Genomic DNA, 12326 nt, shown 5'->3' with positions numbered 1-12326 from the left:
TATACAGTGCACATCATAATGCATCATTATCAGACATTTTTCAGGCAATAAAATGTGAACTGCTCAAGATGGTCTCTAGCAATAAAGCAACAAGGTGGAGAAAGCTCCATGCATAAAAATATTCATCCCAGACTATTCATGGGACCCTCATAGCTATGATTTATTTTACATACCAATTAAATTGAGCTGAGAGTGGTAATCAAAAGCATGAATGCCCTGGGCAATGTTGAAGGATGTCATATTAAGATGCTTTTTTGATTTCTCTCTCCAAGCCAGCACCACAGTATTAGTATTGCTGGTTGTACTGGAAATGATAGCATCTAAAGATGCATTGTAAGTAACTGATAAAAAAAAATACAAAGAGAAAAACAATCTTTAGTTGATTCTTCACAAGATGTTAGTAAAATAGGGATGTTTTAATACATAAAGTCAAAAATTAAACTCAAATTATAATGATACAAACTGACACTTAAAAAACACCTCCCAAACCCCTTCTCCCACCTCCCACAAAAGAATTCCATTGAGAAGTTACAGGAAATTCTACATTTTGACATTCCCCGACTCTAGGAATACCTTGAAATTTTTTTTAATAGAAACAAATGGCACAAAACAATATTAATCACAATAATTATATGGGGTTCTAAAGATGTAAGATGAGTAATTGGCCAAATTCCTATCTTCCTCCTCCTGGGTCTGAGACAAGCAAACAGGAGCTTATCAACCGTCTGCCTTCCCCAAAGGTCCAGCTCACGCCTAAACAATGGTTAATTTAAATTTTAACTGATCCAAAATGTTGGAGAGTGAAATGGCCAGGCAGGATTCAACTCCTTGCCAAGATTCACAAACACAGCCTCAGTCTCAGATCAAAGTGGCTCTTTCTGCATTACTGATGAACCAGTGCCAGACGCTGTGAAGCAAATTCACACTTTCCAAGCAAGAATAAAGATCCTACTACATTTTGTCAGGAGGACCTTTCCATTACTCTCAGACCCACAGGCTCCGAAAGGCCAATGAACAGCCATAGCTGCTCTTTGATCAACTTGAAACCACCATGCCCTCTCTGGTTAGGCAGAAGTTCTCTTTGCCTTGTACGTAATTATTTGTGTCCCACAGTTGGGAGGATTTCTGATTTGACGTCAAGATCCAATTCCTGCCCCACACAAAGAGGGATGTTGTTGCTTCATAAAGCAGCAACAAGAAGAACATCAAGGGAAGTTCTTATAGTAGAATGGCTCAGAAATATTTCTGATCAATTTACTATGTAAAATCAGGGGTAACACAGTCTGGGAGTCAATTCTCGACGGATTGCTAGCATTTCTGCACTTCTTGTGAAGCTAAGCACTCACTGCCCTTTGTTCTGGTTTATCTTTTCAAATAATTTTGCTTGCATAGCAAACAGCCGAAGAATGTAGAGATAGTGTCTCCCTTTGCCCAATATAAAAAGATAATGTCTTCCTCTGGAGAAAAAGTTAGGCATGCCTCCTGTCCAACAGAAAAGATTCAGATTCCTTAGGTTTGAGGCTCCTTTGCTGTGATGGAATACAGAGCATGTGCGGGGATTTATCTGGACCCATCTGTATTACCTCTGTGGACTTGATGGCCAGGGGAACTGAAATAAATGTAATGATATTTATGCTGCTTGCTTTCTTGAGGATAATAGTCTTTTTTTTCTCTCTCTGACATGGAAGTCTTATGTTCTCTGTCACTGCAAGACTTTTTAAATTTCTCTCTCCAAGTAAGCATCACAATATTTGTATTGCTCATTATGCTGAAAATGGCAGGCTAACTTGTTAATAGCTATCTTAAAAATAACATAAAAGTTTAGACCCTTCACAGTTCCTAATCAGAACTGCTATGGTCTGAATGTTTGTATGTCTGGCCTCTTTACCCCCACAACCACCCAATTCATATGTTTTAATCTTAACCCACAAGGTGATGATACAAGGAGACAGAAACTTTGAAAGGTAATTAGGTCAGGAAAGTAGACCCTTCAAGAATGGTATGAATGCCCTTATAAGGGAGGTCCAAGGAAGCTTGTTTGCCCTTCCACTATGTGAGGGAATAGCTGGAAGGCACCATCTAGGAAGTAGAAAGTAGGTCCCCACCAGACAGTAAATCTGATAGTGCCTTAATCTTTATCTCCCAGCCTCCAGAACTGTGAGAATACATTTCTGCTTCATAAAAAGAGCGTCCCTAATGTAATTAAGTAATAACTTAATTTGCTTTGTGTGTGTGTATGTGTGTTTATACATATGGAGTATACATACACACATATTTATGTAATGCGTATGTATATATACACATGCACACATACGTATTTATGTATTTCCAAACCATTATTAGAAGCAAGAAAGTTCTGAGAAACAGAAAAATAGCTCGATGCATTCCTTTTCTTCTGACCTATTCAATTGGGTTGTTTCTAAAGGTAACTACGATTTATTCATTCAGGAGCTCATATTGATATGTGAATAGCTTGATTTAGGAAATTTCATAGCTATCTCCCTAGGAAATAAATGGCTTAACACAACCAATTTATAACTAAATTAATGGCATGGAGACTATTCAGTGTGCCGTTTACAGATCTCATCTCTTCGAGGCATTCAATCCTCAGAGATTTATTGGGCATCTACTATGTGTTCTGTGCTATGAGAAAGATAAGAAAAGAAATAGACACAGCCTGGACTTCAATTATGTGGCCCCAAACTTGGGACAAGAAAACATGTACATCAAACAATTAGAGAATATTTTAGCACATAAGTGACAAATTAAATAATATAAAATGTATAGTAGAATTTCAAAGAAGAAAGTGTGACTTTCAGGGTTTAAGACACTTGGTGAACATCGAAAAAAGTTTTAATGCATGAGAGGCCATGACAAATCACCTGTGTGGGAAACAAAAGGTAAACTCCAGAACTGAGAGCTGAAAATGAGCTCTCTACTTCTATATCTCACAGGTGAAGAAATGGAGACTCATCCACACAGTTTCAGTGATTTTGCCAAAGTCAGCAAGTAATTATCAAACTTAAGTCTGAAAAACTGAGATTAACTCCGAGTCTGGTGTCATTTAATGTTATATGACAGGCAATATTTAAATTGAAGCTTAGAACAATAGTGTTTGGCAGAGCCAGAGTACGAATTCAGAATACAGGGCCTGATCTCTTGACTGGAACACGGCTTCTCAACTTTTAACATGCACACAAATCACCATGTGAAAATGCAGATTCTCATTCAATGTAAACCTGAGACTCTGCATTTCTCACCTTCCCAGGTGCTGCTGCTATTGTCTGAGAATTAAAGTAGCAAAGCACCAGAATGCAAGTATTGCCATCATTTTATGCTCTAAAGGGTATATTAATCCATAGTTCACAATTTCAGGAGGTCAAATCTTCCCTTTGGGAATCTGATGTAAACTATAGAGCCTCTCCATCAGAAAGACATGCATGTGCACGAAACTTTTTTTATAAAATATCAAGGTTTTGAGAACCTCCCCACTATACTCATAAAGCTCAACCATAATAGATCTGAGGAACTTAAGTGATAAAACCTCCAGCCACAGGTAATTTTGGAGTAAGAAATTATTCTTCACCAGCTTCCTCAAGTGGTTCTTAAAATTTCTGTTACTAATGATGTACATCCTTTGTATTAGTCAATACCAGTTTTAAGCTCCTCTTTTAAGCTTTTACTTCTTTAATGTAAATGAGTATAACTGACCTTTGATACTGGCATACTGCTAATAGCAGAACTTAATTTCTAAGATTAAAAAAAGGAGAGAATGGGATACAAAGGAGATGTTCAGAAATGGGACCAGAGCAGAGCTGGCTCACAGAATAATTCACTGGGAAGTGTGTCATGGAACACAAAAGTGCTGCCGAAGGCCAATATGGTCTGTTTCTTCACTCTGCCTAGAATTTACCTGGATGGTGTTATAAGGGCAGAGAGGGCAGTGACCCCTTCTCTCCTCATGATAAGGGCCATGGCCAGTATCCCTATAACCAAAGTCAGGTTGACAAGAGAAAAGCACAAGAAGTTCATTTGATCATAGATTTGCATGACATAGGAATATTCAAAATGAAGACCCACAGATACACAAAACACTGTCCATTTTTGTACTTAGGTTCTATGACACAGGGACAGCCATGTAGAAATGTGATTGGAAAAAAGGAGTATAAGCTGATGGAAATAGACTGAGTGGAGAAACCCAGCATGGCTTGTCTGCTCAGATTCTTCTTGGCTTCTCCATAGGGCATTCCTTTCTCCTGAGTAGGACCCTTTAGAATGAGGGATGTCATTCCCTTATGGTCAGGTGTTACAAAAAAAGGTAGGAAAATGTTAGAATAACGTTTGTAGACTTTACAGCTACCTTTGGGGGAAAGGAGTTCTAGTTTCTATGACCTGACTCAGGAAAGAATGAGCAGGAGAGACAGGAGGCAGGAGGTCAGAGAGCAACTTTGCTTCTGAGGTTTTCATTTTTGGGTATCATTTTCTGGGCCCCAACAGTATGTTTCTTGCTTATCCCCAATATGGATTTCTCTTTGGCCTATGACTACTTTTAATAATTATTAGGATTATTTATTGACTCCCTCCCATGTTCAAGCACCACTCTGGGTGTTCTCACCCTCTAATAATCTTAAGAGGGTAAATTATTCCAAGTTTCCTAGAGAAGATAGTGGTCTGAAAGCCAACTTGCTCAAGGGCATGAAGCTAATTGGGGGTGGAGATGAAATTAAACCCAGCCCTGTTTGGCCATCAACTCTCCTACCCTGTATTACTGCCTCTGTCTTTTCTACTAAGCCTCACTGCGATGTGAACCACATGTCCAGATCTGGGGTTCTTCCTATTACCAACTACCTTTCTGCCCCTATACCCTCAATCCCAGACCAAGCCCCTAATTTATCTTGAGTCTTGCCTTTCCTGATCACTTCACTGTTCCCTTACCTCTTATTTTTAGAACAGTATTTCTATGTCCTCCCTGCTCTCTCTCTCATCCTTTCCTCTCTTTTCTTCTTAAAGGAAGGAAGAAAGAAAAAAAGGGAGGAAAAAGAAAGAAGGAAGGACAAAAGGAAGAGAAAGACAGGCAAAGATCTGGAAAGTAATCAGTTCCTATAAAGGAGAGTCCTTTAAGTTTTATTAGAGAACAATTAATTTCAGGGACATAAAGTCCCATGATTACCTGCTGCACTATTACTACTACTTTATTAGGAGTTCCAATAGTATAAAATCTGATGGAAATTATTTAGGAAGCAACCTCACTGAAAATATTCTTTGCTTACAAAAAAGGGTTATATAACTTGACACTCAGTAAAGCAATATTGTAAGATCTAAACTATACAACATAATACTATAATTATATCTTCAAGTCTATGGAAATCCCATAATATAATTATAACACAATCGAAATAAAATATTCCTACCCAGAAAATTACTTCATGTGTTTCCCCATTATATCCAACTATCATCTTTAGTTTTCAGGTTATAAAGAAAGGCACAGAAAGTAGTGTATGCTGCTCTGCCATTCAAAGTATTGCTTGAAGATTTAAATCTACAGGTTACAAAATGACATTTATGGGCCTGCAGTATTACATATCGGAGGCTCAACAATTCACACTTAATGTCTAAACCGAGATATAACTTGTTTCTGATTAAATTGTAGAATGTCAGAGTTTCTGAGAATGCCTGAGTAAAAGGTGAGAGAAAAGCCATTTCCTTAAAATCAAATTATCTGATAAATAGAAATGTTTTTCTCACTTCTTGAATTGCAGTAAGGAAATGATAGCTTATAATGGAAAAATTTTAAAAATATCAAGCTTAGGAGAAGAATGAGCGGGTAAAATAAATGATTTCTTGTTAATATTCTCAGTATGTTTTTGAACTGGTAGAGGAAAATATTTTTAAATTACCTTTATATAACATTATAGAGGAAAAAAACAAACTTCATTATATTTGTCTATTAAGATACTAACCTTCAACTCTTTCATTCTCTTGCCACATAGTTATAAAAAAGACATTAAGGGACCCTGCCATCGATCTTTGTCCTCATGTGTGCTGTCAAAATGACCCTGTGTAACAGCAATTAGTTAATGCAGGAAAGTGATCTGAAAATGAAAAGTGATACCTAAAAACTAAGTAAGTAACGATATTAAGTGCACTTAGATTAAGATAAAATAAGGCACTCTATAACATTTGTCAACTGATAGACATTGTGGCAGGGTAGAAAATTGGGCCAATTCTAAATAGGAATTCTTATCATTTTTCAGGCTTTTACATTATGAACCATGTGACTTGGGAAAACAACCTGGTTTGAATTTTCTTTGAGGTTCTCTTGCTTGAGGGAGTTTATTTTTAGCTTTAATTCTTATTTTGAAGTTGGAGTTCCATGCCCTAGTCCACCATAGGCTTCTCTATACTCTGAGTAACCACCATGTAAAGAGAAAAGATAAGAAAGATAATTGGGGAAGTGGAGCAGGATGATGAAACAGAAGGCTCCCCCAATTCTCACCCACACCCCTGCAAGGACACCATGTTAACTATCTAAACAGAAAAAACACTTTTATAAAAAACAAAAATTAGGTTAGCCCTCATTATACCTGGTTTTCACTTCATATTGCTGAAAAAGCCCTGAAGAGTTAGAAAAAAACAATCCTGAATCAAGAACACCACCCCTAGCAGCAGCAGCAGCAGCAGCAGCAGTATGGTGCTGAGAGCTTCTCTGGGAAATGGGGAAGGCAGAGCACAGCAATTGCGTGGCATTGAACTCTGTACTGTCCTGGTAAAGCAGAAAGGAAACCTGGACCAAACTCGACTGATGGCCACCCAGAGAGGGAGCCTTAGCTAGAGGGGAACCACCCATCCCAAGGGCCTGAACTTGAGTATCACCACCAATTCCACAGAAATACAAACTACAATCAGAGATTACTACAAACGACTCTATGCACATAAACCAGTATATCTGGAAGAAACGGAAAAATTCCTGGACACTTGCACCCTCCTTAGACTAAACCAGGAAGTAGTTGAAACCCTGAGTCAACCAATAACAAGGACTGAAGTTGAGGTGGTGATTAATAGCCTACCAACCAAAAAAAGTCCAGGACCAGACGAGTTCACAGCTGAATTCTACCAGATGTACAAAGAGGAGCTGGTACTACTCCTTCTGAAACGAGTCCAAACAATACAAAACAAGGGAATCTTTCCCAAATAATTACATGAGACCAACATCATCCTGATACCAAAACCCAGCAGAGACTCCACACAAACAAAGCAAACTTCAGGTCAAGATCCATGATGAACATAGATGCAAAAGTCTTCAATAAAATACTGGGAAACTAATTGTGACTTCTAAAGTTTTTTACTCTAGTCCCTGACTTGCAGATGGCATTTTGGGACCCACCCAGGGGCTGGGGGACCTTGCTGACCTAAAGGCCAGCCTGGCTGGATTTGCCACTGGCTGACTGCAGAGCCCCAGGGCCTTGAGTGAGCATAGGCTGGAGCCAGGGAGTGGTTAAAGCAGATCCTGAGTGAGACCCGGTGCTGTGCTGGCTTCAGGTCTGACCCAGCATAGTCAGAGTAGTGGTGGCCACTGGGGTGCTTGCTTGTGTCACTCCACCCCCAGCTTTAGATGGCTTGGCACAGAGAGAGAGATCTCTGTATGTCTGGGAGAAAGTAAGGGAGAAAACAAGAATCTCTATCTGGTCATCCAGAGAATTCTCTCAAATCTGGTCTGAGATCTGAAATGCTAAGAATACTACGGTCAGAAAGAAAGGGGCATTAATGAGCAATGAATAATCATCTAAAGGTAAAAAACTCATTGATAATAGTAAGTGCACAGAAAACCACAAAATATCATGACACTGTAAGTGTGCTGTGTAAACTATTACTATCTGAAATAGAAAGACTAAATATGATGAACCAATCAATAATAATTACAATGACTTTTCAAGACATAGTACAATAAGATATAAATAGAAACAACAAAAAGATAAAAATCAGGAGGAGGAAGGTCAAGTATGGAGTTTTTATTACTTTTCTTTGTGTTTATTTTGTAAATAGTGTTGTTCTCAGCTTAAAATAATGGGTTGTAAGATGGAATTTGCAAGTCTCGTGGTAACCTCAAACCAAAAAAATGTGAATGTACAAATAATAAAAAGCAGGAAATTAAATCATATCACCAGATACAATCACCCTCACTAGAGGAAGATACAGAGGAAACAGAAGAAAGAGAAAGCCAGAAAACAAATCACAAAATGGCAAGAGTACGTCTTTACTAAATAATATTGCATGTAAATGGACTAAACTCTTTCATCGAAGACACAGACTGGGTGAATGGGCAAGAAACAAGACACATTGATCTATTGCCTACAAGAAACGTACTTCACCTATAAATGCACACATAGACTGAAACACACAAGATAAAAGGGATGAAAGAGATATTCTATGCCAATGAAGACCAAAAAGAGTAAGAGTCACTAAACTTTTATCAGACAAAATAGATTTCAAGACAAAAACTAAGATACAAAGAACATCACCATATAATGATAAAGGGGTCAATGCAGCAAGACATATAACAAACTTTAAATATAAATGCACCCAACATGGGAGCACTTTGATATGTAAAGCAAATATTACTGGAGCTGAAAAGAAAAGGCCTTGATAAATTATCTGGAGACCTCAACACCGCACTTTTAGCGCTGGACAGAACTTCTGAAAAGAAAATCAAGAAACACCTGACTTAATCTACACTATGGACAAAATGGATCCCATAGATATTTACAAAATATTCCATCCAAGAGTTGCAGAATACAGATTCTTTTCCTCAGCATATGAATCATTCTCAAGGATATACCATGTGTTAGGTATCAAATGTCTTAAGACATTCAAAAACTTGAAGCAATATTGACTGTTTTCTCTCATCACAGTGAATAAAACTAGAATTTAATAACAAGAATAATTCTGAGGAGGCTGAGGCAGGAGAATTGCCTGAACCCAGGAGGCGGAGGTTGCAGTGAGCCGAGATCATGCCATTGCACTCCAGCCTGGGTAACAAAGAGTGAAACTCCATCTCAAAAAAAAAAAAAAAAAAAAAGTAATTCTGGAAACTATATATACACAGAAATGAAACAATATTCTCTTGAATAACCAGTGAGTCAGTGAAGAAATTAAGAAGGAAATTTAAAAATTACTGGAAACAAATGATTGATAATGGAAAAACTACATGCTAAAACCTATGGGATATAGTAAGAGCAGTACTAAGGGAATTTTACAGCTAAAAGCGCCTTCATCGAAAAAGAGGAAAAACTCCAAATGAACAGTTCAATGGTATATCTTAAAGAACTAAAACAGCAAGAATAAAGCATACCCAAAATTAGTAGAAGAAAATAAATAATAAAGATCAGAGCTGAAATAAATAAAATTGAAAAAAAAAACAGATCAATGAAACAAAGTTCATTTTCGTAAAAGTTAAACAAAAGTGACAAACCTTTAGCTAGACTAAGAAAAACGAGAGAATATCCAAATAAATAATATCAGAAATGAAAAAGAAGGCATTACTACTGATACTGCAGAAATTCAAAGGATTGTTAATGGCTACTGTGAGCAACTATATGTCAATAAGTTGGAAAAATCTAGAAGAAATGAAAAAATTCCTGTATACATACAACCCACCAATGGGATGGAACTGGGAAGAAATCTTATGTTAAGCAAGATAAGCCAGGCACCAAAAGACAAACATTGCATGTTCTCACTTATTTGTAGGATCTTAATATGAAAACAATTGAACTCATGAATATAGAAAGTGGGAGGATAGTTACAAGAGACTGGGAATGGTAGTAAGGGCCTTGTGGGGAGGTGGTATTGTTACCAAAAAAGATACTTAAAAAGAATAAGATTATGCTTTGATAGCACAACAGGGTGACTACAGTCAATGTGATTGTATATTTTAAAATAATTTAAAGAGTGTAATTGGACTGTTTGTAACTCAAAGCATAAATGTTTGAGGTGATGGATACCCTAGTCCCCAGGTTGTGCTTGGTTCACATTTCATGCCTATGTATCTCATGTACATACAAACATATACACCTACTCTTTATCCTCAAAAAAAATTAAAATTAAAAAAAGTATAACTATTCTATCTTTAAAATAAGAATTCAGCACTACCAGTATATTTAAAAATAATAATGCAATTAATTTAATTCTCAAAAATGCCAAGTAGACCCATGTTCATGACACAAATGAATCTTATTCTTCTACTGTGCTACAGAGCAAGCTGTAGGAAATAGAGCCCTTTCCTAAAACCTGGGCAGCTGCTCACAGCTGATTCCAACTGCTTTAACCATAGTGACAGAACTGGCAGGAAAGGCAGTGTGCTCTAGCTAACCACAGCAGTGTCTGGAAGACTGATTTAGATGCAGAGAAGTAGAGCCACACACAAGCAAGATATTAAATCTGGCTTCTCTGCCAACTTAGTCCCTATCAATTAGGAAGACTCCCAGAGGAGTCTGTATTCTAAATTTTCTGACACTTGTTCCATTAATTAATGCAGCAATTCACGGCCAGACCCAGTGGCTCACACCTGTAATCCCAGCACTTTGGAAGGCCGAGGCAGGTGGATCACCTGAGTTCAGGAGTTCAAGACCAGCCTGGCCAACATGGCAAAACCCCGTCTCTAGCTGGGCATGGTTGTGCAGAATTATAGTTCCAGATACTTGGAAGGCTGAGGCAGAAGAATCCCTTGAACCCCAGAAGGCAGAGGTTGCAGTGAGCCAAGATGGCACCACTGCAGCCTAAGTGACAGGGCAAGACTCTGTCTCAAAAAAAAAGCAAATAGTGATTTTGTTAACAGTTCAAACTGTTTGTATCTTCTAGCCCTGGTCAAAAGGGAGATAACACTGTATTTTCAATGCAATAAGATATCAGTGATTTTTGTTGCTATTCATTCTTTCCTTCCTTTTCTTTTTCTTCCTTCCTTTCTTTTTTTCCTTTTTTTGAGATGGAGTCTCACTCTGTCACCCAGGTTGAAGTGAAGTGGCACCATCTTGGCTCACTGCAACCTCCACCTCCTGAGTTCAAGTGATTCTCATGCCTCAGCCTTTCAAGTAGCTGGGATTACAGGTGCCTGCCAACACACCCGGCTAATTTTTGTATTTTTAGTAGAGACGGGGTTTCGCCATGTTGGCCAGGCTGGTCTCGAACTCCTGACCTCAGGTGATCCGCCTGCCTGAGCCTCCCAACATGCTGTGGTTACAGGCATGAGCCACTGCACCCAGCCTCATTCTTTCAATATCTGCATTCCCAGACTATGGTTTCCAAGGTTTCCAGTGATACTGTCTATATGAGGAGGCAATTATTAGAAAGAAAAATTCTCTTGAGATTCAAGACATTAATGTTTTAGCACTATTACCCAAAATCTCCATAATTATCTTACAAACATTTCAGAATGTAATTATTTTTCCATTAAAATATGACACAGGACCACTCAGACAAGAGGAAAACATTTACTCCTTCAAAGTTTTAAATAAGAAATCTGAACCTTATCTTAAAGTAGCATGCTGTTTTATGTCTGAAACTCAGTTTTCCCTTTGACATTTCAATTTACAGATATTTTATCCTTAGCTTCAATAAAAACTTTTAGCATATTTGCTCATGTGTTTGTTTCTTTCTTCAATTGTATATTCCCTTCTCACACTAAGAAGAAAATCAACAAAAAACTTTCTTAAGAAGTTCTAAGAATAGTGAATCATGTTGCTGGGGTAGAGAGTACCAAGTTAAACAGCCATTGGTTGCTTGCTCCTGATAGAGCAAGTCTTGCAGATAAAGAAGCAGAATACATAACTACAAATCCCACTGTTGCATTTGACTCCATCCTGCCTTTCCTCCTCCTGTCTTCCTCTTCATTTCAGTCTTCCTCTCTTTTCTCATACTGAAATAACTGAGCTTCAAACAATGACAGAAAGTCATATTTAAGCTTCTGATCTCTATTGCTAAATCTAAGAAAAGGCATTCCTTTATTGGTTAGGACTAAAGTAGATTCATCTTTCAGAGGTACGTGAGGAGTATAGTGGTGATCACGGCTCATTGCAGCCTCAATCTCCTGGGCTTGGGTGATCCTCACACCTTAGCCTCCTGGGTAGCTAGGGCTACAGGAACACACCTAGCTAATTTTGGTATTTTTTTGTAAAGGCAGTTTTTGTAGAGCCTGTTGCTCAGGATGGTCTCAAACTCTTAGGCTCAAGCAATCTACCTGCCTTGGCTTCCTAAAATGCTAGGATTACAGGCGTGGACCCCCACTCCTGGCTCTCCTTTTTTTAAAAAAAGAAATTCTACAAATATTAAGCATA

The 12326-nt window shown here is 38.0% G+C and overlaps 1 protein-coding gene across 1 annotated transcript in view; it reads right to left on the bottom strand.

Annotated features, from left to right (window-relative positions):
- The window catches only part of WDR49 (WD repeat domain 49), a 165698-nt gene that overhangs the window by 111501 nt on the left and 41871 nt on the right, over positions 1 to 12326 (bottom strand). The window contains exon 6 of the mRNA XM_035278281.3: positions 174 to 341. Within this exon, the coding sequence (XP_035134172.3) occupies positions 174 to 341 (168 nt within the window). The remainder of the gene's footprint in view (positions 1 to 173; positions 342 to 12326) is intronic.

Source organism: Callithrix jacchus, chromosome 17 (genome assembly GCF_049354715.1).
Source record: "Callithrix jacchus isolate 240 chromosome 17, calJac240_pri, whole genome shotgun sequence".
NCBI lineage: Eukaryota > Metazoa > Chordata > Mammalia > Primates > Cebidae > Callithrix > Callithrix jacchus.
This window is presented reverse-complemented; position numbering and strand designations above follow the sequence as displayed.